Here is a 22102-nt window from a genome sequence, read left to right as displayed (position 1 = left end):
CTCTTGCAAACAATCATTCAAATTATCCACTGTAGTTACTTATTATCCCCCATTTTCTTTAGGGCAACTTTCACATATAGTAAATATAAAATTAATATTTGTATGCTATAGCAAAGTTACATAATTGTACTCCATAGCAAACATATATATATATATAATTTGCTTGTACATATACAATTGAAGCGAATTGTATAAAACGAAGTGTATAAATCGAGAAAGAGAAAGAGACTTGGGCAGAGAATTGTATAAAACGAAATGTATAAAACGAATTGGATAATTATAAGTGTATAGAGCGATTATATACAATTTGAATTTGTATAAAATAAGAAAAAGAGAAAGACAAAAGAGACTTGGGCAGGGAATATACAATTGAATCGAATTGTATAAAACGAGAAAGAGAGAAATTATATATAATTTTCATTTGTATAAAACGAGAAAGAGAGAAAGGCAAAAGAAATTGGGCAGATGAGTATTTTTATTGTATAATTATAAGTGTATAATTTTAAAATATATGTATATGCAATTTTCTCTCGCTTTATACAAATAGAAACGCGAGTTATACATTTCGTTTCTGTTTGTGTAAGCGAGAGAGGTGAGGATGGCGAGCGAGATTAGGGAGAGTGGCGAGCGAGATCTGGGAGAGGGGAACAAAAATAGATGTATTTATACAATTTCCTCTCGCTTTATACAAATTTTATACACTTGTGTTTTGTATAAAAGTGAGAGGAAGCGAGCGAGATATGGAGCGAGAGAGGAGAGTGGCAAGCGAGAGTTTCAGGGAGAGAGGTGATTGGCAAACAGTTTGCTACGTGGCACAATTAAATCAAAGGATAGTTATAGCAATTGATTCGATTTATTAATTTTCCATTATATATAATTTTTCTTTTTTTATGCTCTTTAATTTTCACTTTCATAATAAAATCAAATTAGTTACCAAAAAAAATATTGTAGTCATTTCTCTGGAGTTTGTTATATAAAAAGGGTGATATAGTAAAATTATAATTTTATTTGTGGCTCTTTAGGAAGTGTTCCAAGTTAATGTTTGACAAATAAAAATTGATCGAGAGATTTTCTGCTTTTTATTCATTTTCTTCTTTGTAATTTCACGTGGAAACTTGTATGATTTATATTTTAAAAAAAATTGTTGTGTTTTGAATTATATGTGTAGATAAATAATTACATAGTATTCGAAAAAAAATCAAATGTAAAAAGCTAATGTAATTACTTATTTTATCAAGGTCAATGCATCAAAATTCATAAAGCAGCTACACATATTTAGGGGCGGGTATTTGGCATTCCATTGAGGATTGTCAAATTTTAAGTTAGATAATTGATAGTTAAAAGTAGGTAAAAAATATTAAAATTTTAAATATTGGTTTGTTATTGATAAATTAAATTTCAATTTGTTATTGTATTTGATAATATTGTATTAAAGTTATTTATGATGATATAACAAACTTAATACTGTTTATTCAATTATTTCTATTTTTTATGTGGAGACACAATATAATAAAAGATCAATAAGTAAGAAGACATCAATAAGCTATTCTCTTTTAGTTTATTCAAACACGACTGAATTAATTTATCAATATCTTTTTTCACATATTATATTTCTAAGATGATAGAATTAAGCTGACACTTACGATTAACTATAAAAGCAAGAGACTTTAACCCCTTTGCCATATGATATCTATCACTCGACACGCTGAAATATCTTAGATTAGAACTTGACCTTAAAAATAAATATTAAATAGCATTAAATTATGAAGAACTTATTAACCTGTCTTTCGACGGAATAAATATAATAGGCAAAATTCGAAAACAAATAATCTAAATCTATTACAGAGGCAAGATTTAGAAGTGCATCAGTAATGCTCTTTCAATAAAGAGAATATTTATCATTAACTATGTTTATGACATATAAAAATATTGTACTAGTCAAAAGTTACAAATAACTGCAAAGAAGAAAAGAAATCAATGATGATGCAATGATCTTACCATGCGACAAAATGCTATATTATTGAATTGTATTAAATAATCGGCCAAAGTCACTTGCGGCCACTCAAACTTGTCCCGATTATTTATTTAGACACCTCAACTAGACGTACTATCTATTGAACACTTCAACCATTCTGAATTTGAACCATTTGAACATTTTTTCGAGAATAAACAAAAAATAGAGGATGTGTGAAATACACTCGCGCTGACATGTCAATTTAACCAATCAAATAATGACATGTGTTATTTTTTAATCCAAAAAATTATTTAAGCATTATATTATAAAGCAAAAAAAAAAAATATTTTAAAGTAAAAAACATGAAAAAAAGAGAGAGTAAAACCTAAACTTCCCTGCCTTCAACTGGAACAAAACATACATTTCCTCTAACTCCATTAATGGCTACCCTCCCTTTCCTGTACAGTTTCATCTTTAACCCGACAATTTTTTTTCATCAGCTTTTTTATTAATTATAACTTTTTACTTCATCTCGTTTTTTAGGTAGAGAAAGATGGGGAAAAGAATCTCTTCGAAAAATTTATAAATGAAACAAAATGCTAAGAATTTTGAAACCATTAGAATGGTGGGGGAAGGAGATAACCACTGCTACTAAGAATTTTGAAATCATTAGAATGATGGGGGAAGAAGATAACCACTGGTGTATGGGTATGGGGGTTGGGGTGGGGTTGATAGAAATAGGGAAGAAGAAGAAGACAAAAATAGGGAAGAAGAAGAAGACAACTGTTCTTCTTCATTTTTGTTAATTTTTTAAAAAAAAATTAACTGTATAAATTAAGAGAAAAAAAAAGAAAAATATTATATTTAATAAATTAACGCGCTCAAGGAAAGTGAATTACACGTTTTTTTCCATGTCAGCATTTTGTGTCTAATAGGAATGACTTTTGAACAAATAAAGTGTTCAACTGGCACAAGGATTAGTTGAGGTGTCTAAATAAATTATGCGGACAACTTTGAGTGGCTGGAGATGACTTGGGCCAAAATAATCTGTGTAAATTCTTTCACTTTTGACATTTATATATTGATAAGAGAGTAACATTTTTTGATATTTCGAAATAAACTAAAATAAGATAAATAAATATAAAAATATTGTTATATATATATATATATATATATATATANTATTTCTCGTTAAAAAAGGCTTATATAGTATTATTATTACTAAAGAAAGATTGGGCCCTTTGAGTTAGGGTGCCTAATACCTCACTTTTTAAGACTTTGAGACGTGGATTAGAATTTTTGGGTTTAAGTTTTTAGGTTCAATTAGGGGTGGGCATTCGGTATTTCGGTTCGGTTTCGTTTTTTTTTTGGTTTTTTCGGTTTTCGGTTTTTGTAAATTGTGTGCCGAATACCGAACCGAAATATTTCGGTTCGGTTCGGTTTTTATTGTTTCGGTTCGGTTTTGTTATTTCGGTTTTTTTAATGGGCCTGCTTAGTTGGGCTTTTAAAATTTTACAAATTTTTTTGTTTGATTTTCAGCTTAATGGGCTAAAAATAGTTATATCAAAAAGTCTTTTACTTTTTAATTTTTTATTTTAAATTATAATATTTATTATTTAATATTAATAATTAATATAATATAAATATATATTATAATGTAATATATTTCGGTAAACCGAAATACCGAATTACACAAAATCACATACCGAAAACCGAATCGAAATACCGAAAAATACAAAAACATATACCGAATACCGAATCGAAAACCGAAAAACCGAAACCGAAATATCAAAAAAATTCGATTCGATACGGTATTTCGGTTTTCCGGTGTTTATGCCCAGCCCTAGGTTCAATTTTAACCATTTGACTTTCAGATTTTTTTATTGAACTATTATTTTTTAAAAGTTGTTTGGTCAAAGTTCAAAGTAATTTTTTTTTCTTTAGGAAGATGCTTATTCTTATTTTGTAAAGGGAAAATGACAAATATCCCGTGTAAACTGAGGTCTTATTACTCCTAAATTCATTTTTTTTTTGTAATTTTGTGCATCTTTTAGGCTTATGTGACATTCAAATATCTCCCACGTGCCTCAATTATGTGGAGTCACGGATTGTGCCGTGTAAGACAAAAGATGTACAAATTTTAAAAAATAATAATAAGTTCAGGGGTAAAAAAATCTTAGTTTAGTTAATATGTGTCTCTCAAAATTTTGTCATAATCCCGAGGTACTTGTGCATTTTCTCTTTTTAAAACTATTATTTTTTAAAATTTTAGATCCAAACTTTGGAGAGTTCAAAAGTGATCTTTTTCTTAAGAACAATGCTTATTTTTATTTTTTTAAGTGATATGTTTGACAATTCTTTCGAGAAAATATGTATTATTTCGATAGCTTAAATTATCTATACTATTTTAAAAAACAAAAAAAAAACTCTAATGTACATTTTTTATAGGTTAAAAAGTGACCTTGAGTTGATATACCAATATCCAAAATTTTATATATACCTAATCGATTATTTAATGTATAAGTAAATTTGAGTTTGTTATTTCATTTTCTTTAACGAACTAAGTATTTTTCATTATTTTACAAATTTAATATATTGCATGTGTCCAATTGCTTTATATTAAGTCATTTATGAGGTGAAAATGGGGAGGTAGGATTACGGGGGTCGCTGAGGAAAAAGTCATCTGTAGAACTTTGTTTCCCCTACTTTTTGAGAGAAGAGAAAATGTTTGGCAAGTCATTAAAAAAATTTGACATACCAAACATAAGAAAATTGACCAAATACATCCATGATGATCACTTCTACAATGCACCTTAGAATACCACAAACAATATAAAAATTAGAGTAAACAGATGTATTTCAATGTACAGTTATGCTACCTACATTTACCGTTAGACCTTAATGCATTGGAGCCCAGAACACTTTGCTAAAATTTTAGCTCAATACATTGATAGATATATATTGAAAACTAACCAGCAGGAGCAATTAGCCTATTCAAATGTTTGAGACTTTTCAGAGTCAGGATATATAATCTATGTTGCATTTCCAAGACGATTCGAGTTCCCAGTTGTGTAAGCTGCTATAACATCTCCTTATCTGCGGACAAGAAGGATATAATCTATAGTCTTCTGTCATTGCATGGACAAGAAGGATTGGCCTCTAAACTGGTAAACTGCTCTCTCTTTTCCAAAACTTTATACACCCTTTAAACCTGGACCACAAGCCAACTTTCTGCGATGCATCAGACAAATCCATAGGATCCTTAAATTTTGCTTTCTCACTTAATTCTTCGAATGAGTCTACTACGTTCTGAAGTCTTGCAACAAATTCTATGAGAAGGGATGTGAATGTTGCTAAAGACAAAGCACTGGCACTTTCGTATGTCTTTGATTCTTCTTCTTCTTCTTCATCCTCCCCCGCTTCCACCTCCTTTAGTGCATCATTATCTTTAGGCAGAGAATGCGTTGTTCGGAATTTTGGTTTCCCCACCGTGTTTTCTGGGGTTACTCTTGTAGTTTGGTTGTTATTACTAGCCAGGTTACACGTCCTATTATCCCAACTTTTTGAGGCAAGGATGGAGTCTATGTTGATGACTGTTTCACTTTGAGACCTGTGATGTTGAAGTAAGCTTTTGTCCTCATCCATGCTTCCAAGCTCTTGGGAAATATCCACCGCTGTGGCTCGTGTTCCTATTTCCCAGTTTTCAGCATTGACGAAAAGATAAGACTTCCGATCCACCTTTTTTTGCAACTCTTCCGCTGCTTCATGAACTTCATAGAGAATGTCCCCTGACCCCAACTTCTCCATCTTTTTCACTTTCTCCCCCAGTTCTCTCAACACTTTGGCACTTGCTGTACCTACTCTCTGAAGCTCATTACGGAAAACCTGTCTTCTTTCAGCAGGTGCCTACATGTAAAACATATTTGGTAGTCATTCTCTTCTGATAGAGGTCATAGCATTACAAAATAAAGTGGTATAAGCAGCAAATTAACTTTTTTTTTCTGTACTTTTATAATGGTGGTGTCCAGGTTTAGCTGACATGCAACTCGACTATCACACCAAATATCTGCTGCTACCTCCCACCAGAAGATACCTCGTAACTCTGTTCATAGCTTAAGCAACAACTTAATTTTATAACTAAGTCCTAAGATGATTTACGAGGGAATAAATGACATGCTTCCGTAGATTGTAATACTGCAGAGTGCAGACCATGTTCTTTCAGCTTCACTTTGGCTGAAAGGAAATGAAGACATTCCAACATTTATTTCATCTGTCTGCATACATCTCCTCGTGCAGTTCCAGTAAAAGGGAAGCAAAAAGTAGCATCACTCAGTAATGGATGAATGATAAGAAAAATATTTCCAGTCATCTAGTCTCCTTGATGAAAATTGCACATGTTACCAGAGAAATAGAGTACAAGATCGATTTTTAAATAATTCATCTCCTAATGAAAGTCTTACATGCATGCATGCCATTTATAATGCCAAATTATATTCTCAAACAATTAAGGACCCTATATAGATATTAATCTTAATATATGATTGTTCTGAAGTATATACACCTATTACAAGTATAATAAGTTCGGTAATTATATACATCACAACAATTATAGGCTGCATATTATCAGGGAATAGAAGAGCTAAGCAACTTCAATTTTCAATCTTTCACTAGTACTTCACATGTTCACCAGTAAATCAAATGAATAGTTATTGCACAGGGACACAACATAACTATGATTAATGCTACAAGCAATTGCTAACAGTCACCCACCTCCTCATCCCTTCCCACTCCCCCTCCCCCTTTCAGAAGCAAAAAAGAATTGCTAAAAGACTGTTTACAGAGAAAATTTGTACTGGTTAGGAGAATAAGTGCCCGTTTGGATTAACTTATTTTTAGGTGCTTTTGACTTTAATGTAGTTTTTTAGTTTTGGAGGTGTTTGGAAAGGTTATAAAGTGAGCACTCATTTAGGCCAAAAAAATTAAAAAACAAGTCAAAAGTCAAAAGTAGTGTACCATCAACTTAAGTTACTTTCTATAAGCCCGTCCAAACAGGCACTAAGTAATGTAGCGATAAAAAAATAAATATGGTAAGAGAATACTATCTGATGCACTTTACAATCTCAGGGCTAGTAGGAAAGTTGGAAATTGGAGTAGAGAAATTACCTGTATTTCAGACAGTATACATCCATGCAGTGCCATAACCGTGAAAGCGCAATACCTTAATGCACCACTAACTTTGACATAGTTTTTCCAAGGATATTTAATCATCTTGTATGGACCATGGGGTGGCTCCCAGACTGCAAATGCTTCCTGTGGTACCAAAGTAAGGACATCCGGCAAGCGAAATTTCAAGCAATTACAAATCCATGTGAAAGAATGTTTAAGCACATACCAGAGCTTCCTCTTGGCTTATAGATTCTACTGCTGATCTGTAGCCATTGTAAACTGGATCATCAGCCACTTGGTAGGTAAGAATTTTTGAAGGGATCCTCTTATATTCGACACAGTTCAGATATTCACTGATACAACCTGCAAAGATTTCAATTTCATCAACTTTAAAATCCCATCTCGGGAAACAATTCAATTCTAAAATCCCATCTCTGAGAAAGTAACAACCATCTCATAGGTTGCATTACCTTCTAGTGAATTAGCTATATTGATGAAATTCTTCGTCACCAGATTGTGAAGATCCTCACCAGCCCAGATGGGATACACACATATGTTCACAGCTAAAGAAATACTAGCACCAAGTGCAATGAGCAAAAACCGACTAACAGCTGTTTCAATAAATTCTCTTGTGTGATAGCCAGATACCATGATGAAACAATACGTTATCAAGAAAACCCGGAAACCATATTCATAAGGCTTCATTGCTGGGTACTGTTTTGCATATGTAATTAAAAAACCTAGAAACACCAAACAAACTTAAGTCAGCAATGTACCAATATAACAAAGAGATGAACATCAATTCACATAAGTCGTAAGTACTGAACGAAAAACCAGACCTGTTATAAATATACCAATTACTATAACAACTTCTTCCCATTCTCCAGCCAACTGAGACAATTCAGCCATTGCAAGTGCTAGTCCTCCAGCTGATAATGTCCCAAGCCCACGATTAAACCCTTTGCTTAGAGTGGCTCCTGTGGACAGTCTACATGTATAAAAAAAAGGTTCCCATACAAAGCTATACAGAATACAAATAAATGCCAATCTTTAATCCTTCCCAAAAATGAAAAACAAAATAAATGTTAGGGCCTACTTCTATCTGGGAAATTTAAATTAAAATATTGACTCTCTGTTACAACAAGTATAAAAACAAATCTTCGATGGTATTTAGCATTAAAGTTTAAATCTTTGAAGCATACATTTAAACAGAGATGAAGGGAAAAAAGTGCAATACTTACCAATACTGAACTCAAAAACGACGACGACAGTAAGAATAGCCCACACAGAGTATTTACCAAGCTCTTTAACCGCGGGTTCCTTAAAAAAGATTAACAAAGATATAAGAATCAATGCCAAACCCATCTTGGCGGAGAAGATGATCTTTCTCGGGTCGGTTCGACCCATCTCCATCGCCTTTACAGAAACTCTTTTCCAATCCTTCCATAGCTCAGAAAACTTCTCCCCGAAAGAAGAACAACATCCAGAAGTTTCTTGGTCTTGGTGATCAAGACTATGCCGGAAACCAGGTAACTCAGTGTACTCAACACCGTTGCATAAAGAAAGAAGACGTTCTCTTAATCGTTTGTCTTCAAAACTCTTCCTGAAGGAATTCAATTTTCTCACCATTCCGATAATATGGGGAAAGTCTAAAAAACTGACGAAGAGTTCCCGGAGAGAAAGGGATACTGTGACAGTGATGAATGTGAAAAAAGAGAGAATTGTTTATGTTGACTGTTATACTTATACGACGTCGTACATATGGTGATTGTTAACCCTTATTAAGCCGCGTGGAGATTGGTAGGGCCGGACTTTTCTCTTTCAAACGAATCGGCTATTGGGATGCCGGTGTGGGGCCCATCTATGCTAATTTCCTGCTATAGCTACTCTTTTTCCGTTTTCTTGTTTTCTTCTGTTACCTCCTTAGTTGTGGTCTATATTATTTGTTATAAAAAAAAATAAAAAAAATAAAAAATATATATATATATATAAACAAGTTTATAAGATTTTATAATTTATAATACAATTATAAATATTGAAATTTTGATATAAGTAGCGTTTAATTTGAATTGGGATTTTAACATATGTGTTCAGTTTTGACTATAATTTTGAAAGGCCAACCCTGTAAAGGGTATTAAATTCTCTTTAAATGCATTTCGAATATTTCGTAAATTGATGAAATATTCGTATAAAGATCAAATTTAAATTGTTTTAGTTCGAAAAATACTCCAATAATAACCATTAGTTGAACCAAGTGATGAATAAAAGTATACTCGCAATTTTGATAAATAAAATTATGTTTATTCTTATTTTATTTTATTTTTATTGTGACTGCAATTTATTTTTTTTGTTGAAAAAATATATTTTAAAGTAGATTAGTTAAATTATTTTTTTTACTTATAATTATTAAAAAGGTGAAAAGAAAAGAAAGGGATATTTTTATTTTATTCTTATTGTGACTGTAATTTATTTTTTTTGTTGAAAAAATATATTTTAAAGTAGATTAGTTAAATTATTATTTTTATTTATAATTATTAAAAAGGTGAAAAGAAAAGAAAGGGATAACTAATATAGGTTTCCTTTTTCCCGGAGCAAATTGGTTAATACCGATGCATTTTTTCTAAAAAAAAAATACAGAATTTTGATATATAAAAATTAAGACGTGGCAGTATTTTGATTTGTAAAGATAGTTGAATACATGTACTTGTGTGCATACAATATTTTTTGCGTGACTAATACATGTACGATAAAATGAAATTGGAGGTAATTTTTAAAACATGTGGATTGAGATTTCTAGTTCAAAATTTCTTTTTCCTTTTATCATATAACAATAGTAGTAGAAATTAATTTATTACTCACTTTTCAATTTATAATATTTTAGATGTTTCGAAAATTTACCAATATTTTTTCAAAGTATTACATGTACTCATTTTTCAATATCCACTAACCATACATATATATATATTTTCTAAATTATATAGTTTTACCTTTTCAGCAAACAAAGGGTCATATATTATAGTCATATATACAACAAAACATCTTAGGCATACATCATGTAAATTATCAGTGCTAACAATAATGAATAATCACATCTTATAAATGATTGTTGGGCAATCCTCTATCGTAGGCATGTCTTTCTGGAAAGTTACCAACTTGACATATGAGTGCTAATTATGAATGATAATTGATAGTTAGGTGAATTCAGAATTTCGAGAGGATGAGAATATTATTTATTTTTAACACAAGAAATAAAATTTTAAATAATAATATATTAACGAGTTAAAAAATATTAATAATAAATAATTATAAAAGGTATCATCAATTTACCTGAGTCATTTATTTTGTGTGTTAATTCTATAGCATTATGGAATTGAATCTTGAATTTTTGATCACAAAGCATCAATATGATGATCACCACTTAATCTTGTTTTAACTTTAATGACCATGATTATCTTGAAATTTTGTATAAATTTAACACTTATCCTATTTTGCAAGCCGCACTTTTCACACTATACTTTAGTACAATCTTTCAGCCTTGGCCTTTGGATTAGGTTGAAAGTCGGTCTAAGAAAATATATAATTGTTTTTCTAAAAACTTATATATTTTTGATGGAGCGGTAAATATATAAAAGAAAATTCATAATGATTTTTAATTTGTCGCTGTCATGTAACACATTTCATGTTTTTATTACCCCATAAAAAGCGATTGATAATATTATCCTACCATGTTTAATTATAGTCGTAAGAGTTTAAAGCTTAAAGGGTGAAAAATATTAACAAAATTTTTGAAATAGTATATGAATATTTTTTAATTAAAACAGTAAAATCACTGCTTTTAAGTAAATCGTTGCCATTTTGGTGGTCGGCGTTAAAAAAAATCGCTGCCATAGCAGCGATTAGTATAATTTGCTTTTTTTTTAAAAAAAAATTCAACAAATAGCTGCCAAGGCAGCAATTTACTTAAATTTTGAAAAATATTAACAAAAATTTTGAAATAGTATATGAATATTTTTTAATCAAAACGGTAAAATCACTGCTTTTAAGTAAATCGTTGCCATTTTGGTGGTCAGCGTTAAGAAAAATCGCTGCCATAGCAGCGATTAGTATAATTTGCTTTTTTTTTTAAAAAAAAATTCAACAAATAGCTGCCAAGGCAGCAATTTACTTAAATTTTGAAAAATATTAACAAAAATTTTGAAATAGTATAAGAATATTTTTTAATCAAAACGGTAAAATCACTGCTTTTAAGTAAATCGTTGCCATTTTGATGGTCGGCGTTAAGAAAAATCACTGCCATAGCAGCGATTTGTATAATTTGGTTTTTTTTTTTAAAAAAAATTCAACAAATAGCTGCCAAGGCAGCAATTTACTTTAAAAAATTTTAGTAAATTGATGAATCGCTATCACGGCAGTTATTTCCTTCAAAAATTAAAAAAAATTTAAGTAAATTGGTAAATCGCTGGTCAAGGTAGCGATTTACTTTAAGAATTAAAATTTTTTTAAATAAATAATAAAATAACTTTTTTGGTGATAAGACTATAGGTTTTTTACTTTTTTCCAATTATATTCCTGGAAAATATATGTTCACGTAATGATGCAACCAAACATTTTTTTAAAAAATATTCATTTACAAAATCGCTGCCTTGGCAGCGATTTGTTGAATTTTTTTTAAAAAAAGTAAATTGTACAAATCGCTGTTATAGCAGTGATTTTTCTTAACGTCGATCAACAAAATTGCTATATTCTTAACGATTTTACCATTTTAATTTTAAAAAAAATCATATTACTTTTTTAGAATTTTTGTTGATAATTTTCACCTTTAGACTTCGAATTCTTATTTGTAATACTTGTATAACAGAACGTTAGGTAAGATCCTTATATGATTTTTAAAAATTAAAGTATATGGTAGGTCCACATTAAAGTTTTACTTGTTTCGTGTTACTGCATGAAAATATCGTTTCAATACATTTATTGAACTTATAGATCTATCACTTTCAACCTCAAAGAAAGCTATTAACAGGTGGGCAAAATGTCAAAACTTTTGAGAACATTTCTACGTGTGATTAAGGCTTAATATATTAATAGCTTAATAAACTTGTTATTCAATTATTATACATTCCAATTCAAACACCCCAATAATCACAACGACTATAACAAACACATTAAACTTAGTTTGAATTTGTTTTTCTCTTCGAGTAACTTCAATTGAAAAAAAGAAAAACATATTATTTCATGGAATACCTGTCATCTTTCACCAACAAGGCTAAAAAAAAACAAACTAACCAAGTCCATTTTTAAAAAAATTATAGTGTCTAGTTCAATTTGTGTGCACCTTTACTATTTCATGCAATATCTGTCATCTTTCAGCAGCAACAAATATCAAGTTATAACTTTGTCAATCAAAGCTAGAAAATATGAGAAGAACTCACTAAATTTCTTATTTGTGCTCGAAATTAAACTTGAAACCTCATAATTCTCAACCAACTTCATTAATCACATGGCAACACCTTTGATAATTTCATTAATTCCAAATGGAATTGCACCTTCAATAAATAAGTATTAACTACTAGACATAAATAATTTTTTCAACCATACATTAAGATGGATTACATTAACTAGTACAACTTTCTATGATAATGATCTAATTTGGTACTATAGAAAAACAACAAGTTAAAATTAAAAGCACAACAATATCCCAAAAAAAAAAATACACTGTCAAAGATTCCATCCACAATAAATCAATAATTATACAAAATGGAATGATCTATTTACCCAATGGGCACTAGAAATTAAGTCATTATAAAATACAATTATGTTTTTGATTAGCGGTAAACTTGAAAGTACATGTGTGGTTGTGGATTTTGTGATGTTACATGTGTTTCTGTCTCAACTTGGTTGTCACAAGAAGTTATTAAGGGCATTTCCTCTTGCTTTTGTTCATCATTGCCACTTAAATCTTGTATCTCCAATATTTCAACTCTCCTATTTGTCTTCTTTCTTATTTTTATTGCCACATCTTGTGGTATAAAATTCCCACATACAATTACTCTGCTGTGATTTTTCTCTATGAATCTTGTCTCCAGCTCTTCATTCACAATATTTCAAGAACAATTCAGAGTCTTTCTTATAAACGTAATCAAATCAATAGCACGTGTGACCAATCTTACAAAAATACGTTCAGTTTGAAAAGTATTTTTTGCTAGAAGTAAGTTTCAAAAGAAAAAAAACACTTCTATTATGGCAATACTTTGTACTTGATCAATTTTCAGAAGCTTGGTCAAACAAACTACAATATCTAAAAATCATCGATTAATTACCTGGTATCGTGAGAAGTGCCCTACTTACTTTCATGTAACATCCTTTGCAGTCTATGTTAATCCTCATCACCATGCAACACAACTACAAAGGAGAGAGAAAGTAAAATAAACGTAATTTTTGTGTAATGAATTCAACTGAATCTAATACTTTCAACATAGACATATATGTAAAAAAGACGCACTAAATTTTCAACAAATGATAAATTTTGATCCCATATTTTCAAAGGTATGTACGTAGAATAAGTTCAACACATGAGAACCTATTAAGTTTACATTATAGATTCGTTTCGATCAAGGACCTCGATATTTTACCTTCTGAGTCATGAAGAAAGGAAGATTTTCTCTTTGAGATAAAAAAAAAAACAAGGAAGGAAATGATGAAATTCTATGAATTGAAAAAGATTATGGATTGTTCATTTATCTTTTTTTTGATGTCTTATTGACTGATTGGGAATCTGATTCCTACCTAATAAGCATTTGCACATTTTTAGGTACTCAATTTGTTCATTCATTATTCTTGACTTCTCCTATTGTTCTTATACACACATGCCTCGTGGCCTTAAAAAAAAAAAGATTGTTCTAAAAAAAGGGCCTATATATGTTTTTCAATTAATTAAAAGCATCTCCTTTTTGGTGTCTAAATATTCTTATTCTAAAGTTGAAACTCTTCCCTTCCCCACACTTTTTTACCTTTCTTTTCCAAGAATCTATGTATTCATTTCCTTAGCTTTTAACAAGTTAGCTTAAAAAGTGAGTGAATCTATTCTTGATATTTTTTACATTATCTTACTTCTTGGTGCTATCCACCTCAGACTTCGATTCGGATATAGACTTTTTTGACGAACAAGTGTCAATTGACTCCCATTGAACAAGGGTAGGTTCTAATTCAGTCACCACTATAATTGGCTGCTGCATCAATTCCAATATTTATAGTACAAAACGATGCTAGTGTTATAAAGCACGGGTGGACCCAGTAAGCCAGACGCGGGTTCGAAATTTTTTGTATATATATATATAGAAAATATGATACATATGTTATTATAATTTAAATGAACACCCATGGAACAAAAGCAGCTGTGGGTAAGCTGATTTAAACCTCTGCAATAAGAGGTGTGCGAAGCTACTGGCGAGGGTTCGAATTCCGCCAGTAGCATTTCCCACAACCTTTAAATCCTGGATCCGCCACTTTGTCATAATAATTAATTATTTTTCTGTTATCTTAAGGTGATATATAATACTCTTAAGGTGATATATAATACTCTGTATCATGCATCCACTTTTTTTTTTCAATTATGATTAACCCCAAATGCTAATTATGTGATGGATGCCATCATAAGCCCTTTTTAATGTACACCATTCATTGTGATTGTCCCTTCAACTTGAAGCCTTTTTTTTTTGGGGGGGTCAAGAAGTTAGTAGTAATAAGTAAAATAATTACACATTTTGCTGAATGATAAAAGCATGGAGCGTCTATATCATAACATTTGGTTCTTTGACTAAGAAAGATATGAAAAATAAGATTTGTGTGAATGTATGGTAATTATAATTTGTTATTTCCACACTCAATGTATGCTGCAATTCACACTAAATTTGATTCATTTACTCTATTTAAAAAGTCCATACAGTAATAGAAAACCAATTTCAGTAATACTAAAGTGTTCACAGCATGGCTTTTACTACTGTTCTTATTTTTTCACTTCTATTTGTTTTTGTACCTACAACCCTTTCACAGACATTCGGTAACTTACCTGCAGGGCCCACGGTGTCGTCGTGTGGGCCACTACTGCTACGATTGGCTCCCTGTGGACCGTTTGTGCAGGGCGGATCGCCTTCACCAACCGAGCGGTGTTGCAGTAACCTCAGGCAACTCTATATCCAACAACCAGATTGTCTTTGCCTGTTGCTCAATCAAACTGGCATCAGCACTCTTCCAATAAACACCACTTTAGCACTTCAATTGCCACTTCTTTGCAGTATGCATGTTGACAATAATACCTGTTCTGGTATGTAACAGTGAAGATACTCAATATATAACATTACATAAAAATGTATCAAACTTGTATATAGTGTATCAAAATATGTGCTACGCGACGTAAATATTTCCCCCAGTAGAGAAATACTGTAATTTTATTGAAAAACATCCCTTGTTTAAAGTTCAATGTGTTATTCATTCATCTAATTTCTGTATTTTTAGGTTCTGAAGGACTGGCTCCTAGGTCATCAACACCTCAAGTTTCATTCGGGACAAATAACAATTCATCTGTTGCTGGTATACATGAACTTTTTGTACTGTCTCAATAGTTCAATAATCACGTAACAACACAATGTTTCTACGCGTTTGTTCAAAGTTTTTGCCTTTTTTGAATTGCATTTCAGCTTCACCAATGGTAACCGTACCACCTCAGACGTCCAGCACTTTTGGATTTGGCTTTCACAACAGCTCTGCTGCAAACATCAACGCGAAGGAGAACTTGATGATCATCACAATGCTAACTTCTTGGGGTGCATTCTTCTGGCTCTAGCCGCCGTTTCCATGTTGTTTGTTAACTCATTATTTAGACAAGAACTTTAGCTCAGACATGATATTTAGCAAGTAGAATATGCTTCAATACATGTTATTGTTCTATTACAAACTAGTTGGTCCACACATTTGAAAACTAGTTATTCCCAGAATCATATGCCAATTTAATAGCCCATATATATATGCTCATATGCCAATTTAACATTAGCATATCTTTATATCTGTACTAATGACTATTCCCAGTGACATTTTAAGGACAATATTGGTGCCATATTCCCTTTGAAGTAACCTACAAAAGTTCCAAGTTCTATTTATTTTTTTATCATATCACAGAACAGGAAAGTTTCCTCATCATAGGTTTAAATTAGTGAAGCCAAATGTTCACTATTTTTGCAATGCTCTGGAGTACCTTAATGAAAGTTGTTCACCTAAACATTATAATGGAACTTAGTATATGTTTCAAACCAAGACAGAAAATCATATGTCCGTTATCATCCATCAGGCCTCACTAATTTCCCTTCATACTACGTTATTAACAAGCCCAAAAGTGTCCTTCGGAATGACCCCCCCCTCATGGCGGAGCTATCACACAGTGCTTGCCTAGTGCGGTTTATATCTCTGGGATTCGAGAAAAAAGAAAAAGCCCGGAAGGCGCAAGTACTCAATTCGATGTGAAATTTGCCTGAGATATCAAGTATCATGTATACTCTTCTTCGGAAGCTTGTCAATCTTTACTCTTCAAGTCATTCTCATAGACTAGTATAAGGAAGATCATAAGGGGTCCAAAAATGCCACACACGATTCAAGAACACACTATACAATTACCCAAAATTGAAATGGTATTAGGATTGTTTATTCAATTCCTAGAAAAATACAAGATGCAGGCTCTGCCTCAACAACAAAAAAATTATTGATGTGAAGTTGAATTTTAAGAACATAACAGCGTCAAAAGAAATCACCGCAACGACAAGCCCACAAGTACATACAACGCAAAGAATCCAAAAGCAATATATGCAATGAGGATTATCATACCAAATTAATTTGATATACTACATATTTTAAGAGTCTGGACTAAAAAAAATCGACAAAAATTCTAAAAGGTGCAAAATTGTTAATGGGGTAGCGATTTTGTTTTGACGCGGTTATTCCATTAAACAATCAAATTCGCTGACTTACCGATATTGTCCAAAAATATTTTCTGTTTTTAAAATGCCGCGATTTAGGCGGAAAAGTTTTTTTTTCCTTAAGAATTTAATTTTTAAAAATCTTTAAGTGGTTTTCTATAAGCGGAAAGATAATTATAACTTGCCTTCATTAATTTACTATTTTTATCAGTAACGTGAATAGACAAAAGGCTACTAAAATGAAAAAGAATGTTTCACCAAAATAGCTGCGATTTTGTCTTTTAAAAAAAAACTTTTCCCAAAATACACTGCACGAAGCGATTTATTTTTAAAAAATAAAAAAATAAATTGGAAAAAAAATTATTGGTAGGTCAGCGATTTTAATTGTTTAATGGAGTAACAAAGTCAAATCAAAATCGCTACCTTACTAACAATTTTGCCTTTTAGTTAATTTTTTTTTTAATATGCCCCTTTTAGAATTTTTATGAATATTTTTTAGCTTTGAACTCCATATTTTAAAGTATTGATATAAGTTTATTACAATATAATAAATTGACAATTATATATCGTTCGATTTCGACTTACATATATTGATATGATAAATAAAAAATTACGATTTCTACTTTTTGATAAGATCTCGTTTATATTATATTAGTATTTAATCATATAAAAATATTTAATAAAAATTACAAACAATTTCTGTCACTGATCAATTGTGCAAAAAAGATATTTTAAACAAAAGAAAGAGTGATACAAAATTTCAAAAAGCAAAATCCATCGGTGTATCTAAAGTTAGAAATTAAGTTTCACTTAAACATCTTAACTAGGCATTGTTTATTTTAGACATTATATGTAGGATTTTGTTGAGTCATTTTGACCGTTTTTGTTGATAATAAGTGTGACACACTCAATAATAGCGTCCAAAAAGACTTAATTTAGCCATTTTTATTTTATTCTCTTCTTCTCCATTTTCAAGCCACTACCCACACCTTTTTTTTCAAGCTTAAACTCCTTTAATGGAGGTCAATTTTTTTTTATTTTAAGTCATTTTTCTTCTTCTTCATTGCATTACTTTTTTAAATCTACCATCATCTTCCTCTATTTTTTACTGAAAAAAATGAATATCAACACTATATATCATATTTGTTCTCTCTTCCTTTCTTTCTCTCTTGTTCTCCCTCTTTTCTTTACAAAAAGACAACACTAAAAAGAAAGAAGAAGAATAAATATGAAAAATAGTAAAAGAAAAAAATAATTTTTTTGAAAAAACACAAAAGATATTGAGTGTAATGAATAAGAGATTTTCTTAGAATAATATTTAATTTTATGTATTAAATAAGTTTTAAAATTATTTTTAATTAAAAACAATATATATAATCATTTATCAATGGATAATTGTATAAAATGACAAACTAATACTATAAAATAAATATAGTAATTATCGTTTGATTTATTTGTGTTTCATAGCAAACTGTTTATCAGTCCTTCTCTCCCTCATTCTCGCTTGCCACTCTCCCTCTGTCGCTCACCTTTGTTGCTTTATACAATAAAATTGTATAAATTGTGTTTCTAATAGTATAAAGCGAGAGAAAATCGTATCGACACATGCAAATACAAATATTTCCGTCTTATACACTTATAATTATACAATACAAATATTTTTCTGCCCATGTTTCTTTTGCCTTTGTCTCTTTCTCGTTTTATACAAATTCAAATTATATATAATTTATCTCTTTCTTGTTTTATATAATTCGCTTTAATTGTATATGTATCGCGAATTATACATATATATGTTTGATATAAAGTGCAATTATGCAAATTTTCCTATATCATACCAATGTGAATTTTATGTTTACTATAATACGTGAAAGTTCACCTATATTAATTGTTTGTTAAGTTATCAACGAGTATATTACACTCTGTTTTTTTTTTATTATTATCAGAAAAATATCAAAATAATATAACAAAATCTACGTGAAATATTTAATAAATATCGATTAATTAAAATGTCTAAATAAAACTTTTGCTTCTAAATTATAGAATGAATCTGGTCTTAATTTTACACTATGACTAGTTACTACTCCTATAACGCAATATTGAAACATTGCAGTATTATTTTTTTATTTTTAATATTATATTCGATATCTACCTCATTTGAGCCTACTATTTATCTTTTATCAGATCCATCGCCCACGTCTCAAGCATCAACACTTATCTTAGCTTCATTTTCAACATCGTTGACCACCACAAAAGTGTCTAAGTTTATATTTATACATCTTATCCCCTGTATAACTCCATATATAAATTAGGGAAACTTATATAAATATATTATAATAAAAAAATATTTATCATTTATAGCAATAATATTTTTACTTCACTTGATTACTTTTAATTTATTTATAATGCAAGTTTAATACATATTACAAAGAACAACTTATTATTCACATATAATACAAATATTAATGATGAATAATATATTTATCACACATTTTAATACACTTATAATACAATGTGACAATTTTTTATCAAACAAACATAATATATTTCGAAAAACAATTATAATTCATATATATTGCATACATAATTCACTTTTAATACATATTACAGATTTAACAAAGCATTGCTATAAATGGTAATAAACAAAAAGTATTGCTAAAATCAATAATTATTTTTTAAAATGTATTAATTTATGTAATTTTTCCTATAAATTATTCCACAAAAATATTCATTTCTGGTTTTGTTATGAAATTCTTTGAATAAAGGAACACTCAATAATTCAAACATAATTGATTTTTACTACTCCTTCCACCTATTATTATTATTTATTATAGTTTTTATTTTCAGAATTAAATTATAAAAATTTTAACTGACATTTTAAGTTATATTTTTTTATTATTGTTATTTCTAGTATTTTTTTATAATTTATAAATACTTAAATTTTATTTAATATATTTAATTGATATAATTTATTTTAATTTTAAAAATTGTTTAAATTAAAATTAAAAAACACAACATAAAAAATAAAAATGAACCAAATAATACTACTTACTTTCCGTTGACATAAAACTAAATCTGAACATCCTTATTGTCTAATCTTGTTCCAATACATTTTCTTTCTTTCTATTACCTTGAACTATATAACTCAAAGTTACTTCAAATTTTGGCTTGTGAGTTGTGTACCACATATAAATTATATACCATAATTCTTTTTTACAGAGATCGAAGAAGAAAAATATCACTTTAAATCAAATCAAGGTAATACAGCTGAAAGGAAAAAATCAATTTGAAATTTTGTTTCCTCATATTAAAATAGAATTTAAAATAATTAAATATGACAAATGATTAATATGTTTGTTCTTAATTTATTTGCTTCAATAATTAATGGCGGGAAATCAATTCAGTTGTATAGTGCAATTTAACATCGATTCTCAAGAATTCAGATTTGAGTTCAAATGAGCAAATTCCCTTTATAAATCCAATTTCTAGCCTCTGAAAACATTTGATTCTACAGTATGAGCTTCCTATTTATATCTTGTGCTTTCTGGTTTTCAGATGTACAAACTACGCTACCATTCACAAAACCTAGGTAGAAATTTCATCTGTTTATAGAGCGGGTAAGGATTCCTGCCGCCATGAGAAATCGGAAAAATCCGACGGCTCAGGGTAATCAAACAGTCCTCCTACCGTCACGAAGTCGCCGTTGCTGTTATCTCCTACCCTAACCTCGTGGTCCATGCCGAAATCGAACGTGTCGTAATTAAGCATTTCGTCCTCAAAACCAGCCATATTCGCAAATTCAGCGGCCTCCGGCATGACGGCAGATTCGACGTTAACCTGATCGTTAGCCGGAGATATTGTAGGAGGAAGACCGAGCTCATCATCCGAGGCCTCGAGGAGGTATCCGAGGTCCGGTTGTGAGTCGCCAGATTCCGATGGAGTCAGGTCGAGGACGGTTTGTGTATCGTTCAAAGGTGAGTGGTGAAGGATCTCTTCCTCGAAACTCTTCATGACAGAGTCCAGATCCTGAACCTCCGGAGGACATTCCGTCAGAGCATCAGGCTCCTCTAAGATATCCAATATATCTTCTCTTATCTGCTTGGCCTCCGTTGAATCCAGGTACACATCTGTTTGCTCCGATTCCGGCGAGTCTGAACGGTTGGGACTCACTCTCGACTCGGACGAGTCAGGATCTGTCTCAACCTCTGTGTTAACTCGTTTAGACTCAGGCGAGTCACCAGCTGAGTCTAATCCTGACTCAACTCGGGACCGCTTGTTACCGTTACTGTTATTATTCTCAGTTTTCAACTCTTTTTTCATGATGTGAAATTTAGAATAAGGACAACAGGATGATTAGAAATGAGATGGTGGGGGCTTGTGGGGGAAACTACAGTAGGTTGTCTAGTCTAGAATTTTCTAATATCTAGAGAGAGAGAAAAATGAAAAGAAAAGCAAAATTGAGTTGTTTTGGTTTTTGATAGTTGCAAGTCCTTGTTTGAATTTAGGGTAGAAGAGAGAGAAGGAGAATTCGAGAAGCAATGTAGGAGATAATGGAGGGGACGATTGTTTATATAGTGGGAAAGAATAGGAGGGGGGGCCAAAAGGTGACAGCGATAAGATTTGGTTTTGTGTGCATGAGAGAGAGAGAAGGGGAGAAAGGGGACAAAAGATGCTGTTTTCAGGTTAAGATGCAAAGGCGTAGGGAAGTGGAGGTGGCAATTAGGATCCGTTTGGCCATAAATTTCTCAAATAATATTTGGGGAAAAATTTGGCAAATAATGTTTGTCTATACAATTTGTCATTATTTGGCAAATATTTTTGGCAAATATCCCAAATTCCCAAATACTAGTTTTTTCTAGTATTTGGTCCAAATCGCATTATTTGGGATCTTTTGAATATTAAAATTTTTCCCCAAACTTTTATCTTTTACAAAAACACCCTTTTAGTAGTTGTTTGTGTTGTATTACATAATTTTTTTACGTGAACACCAAAATAGTGATGAAATATTTATTGAATATTAAAT

General features: G+C 30.7%; 4 protein-coding genes across 4 annotated transcripts; 1 reads left to right on the top strand and 3 right to left on the bottom strand.

Annotated features, from left to right (window-relative positions):
• Positions 1–4728: 4728 nt before the first annotated feature.
• LOC107015396 (aluminum-activated malate transporter 9) lies at positions 4729–8868 on the bottom strand. The gene is made up of 6 exons (XM_015215647.2): positions 8362–8868; positions 7960–8097; positions 7591–7860; positions 7347–7483; positions 7118–7264; positions 4729–5860 (listed from the first exon to the last, which is right to left on the bottom strand). The coding sequence occupies exons 1-6, from the start codon at positions 8747–8749 to the stop codon at positions 5114–5116; spliced, it is 1827 nt and encodes a 608-aa protein (XP_015071133.1). The 5' UTR covers positions 8750–8868; the 3' UTR covers positions 4729–5113.
• A 3922-nt stretch (positions 8869–12790) lies between these two features.
• Positions 12791–13877, bottom strand: LOC107013759. Its single transcript, XM_015213637.2, has 3 exons — positions 13750–13877; positions 13438–13519; positions 12791–13205 (listed from the first exon to the last, which is right to left on the bottom strand). The coding sequence occupies exons 1-3, from the start codon at positions 13759–13761 to the stop codon at positions 12943–12945; spliced, it is 357 nt and encodes a 118-aa protein (XP_015069123.1). The 5' UTR covers positions 13762–13877; the 3' UTR covers positions 12791–12942.
• A 573-nt stretch (positions 13878–14450) lies between these two features.
• Positions 14451–16160, top strand: LOC107013902 (protein YLS3). Its single transcript, XM_015213780.2, has 3 exons — positions 14451–15440; positions 15632–15706; positions 15814–16160. The coding sequence occupies exons 1-3, from the start codon at positions 15104–15106 to the stop codon at positions 15957–15959; spliced, it is 558 nt and encodes a 185-aa protein (XP_015069266.1). The 5' UTR covers positions 14451–15103; the 3' UTR covers positions 15960–16160.
• Positions 16161–20432: 4272 nt separating this feature from the next.
• Positions 20433–21717, bottom strand: LOC107015215. The gene has a single exon (XM_015215414.2). It carries the CDS (start codon positions 21397–21399, stop codon positions 20686–20688), a length of 714 nt encoding a protein of 237 aa, XP_015070900.1. The 5' UTR covers positions 21400–21717; the 3' UTR covers positions 20433–20685.
• Positions 21718–22102: the final 385 nt, after the last annotated feature.

The sequence above is a fragment of the Solanum pennellii genome, chromosome 3, assembly GCF_001406875.1.
Source record: "Solanum pennellii chromosome 3, SPENNV200".
NCBI classification, from domain to species: domain Eukaryota; kingdom Viridiplantae; phylum Streptophyta; class Magnoliopsida; order Solanales; family Solanaceae; genus Solanum; species Solanum pennellii.
Note: the sequence above shows the minus strand (reverse complement) of the source record. Positions and strands in the feature narration are given on the sequence as shown.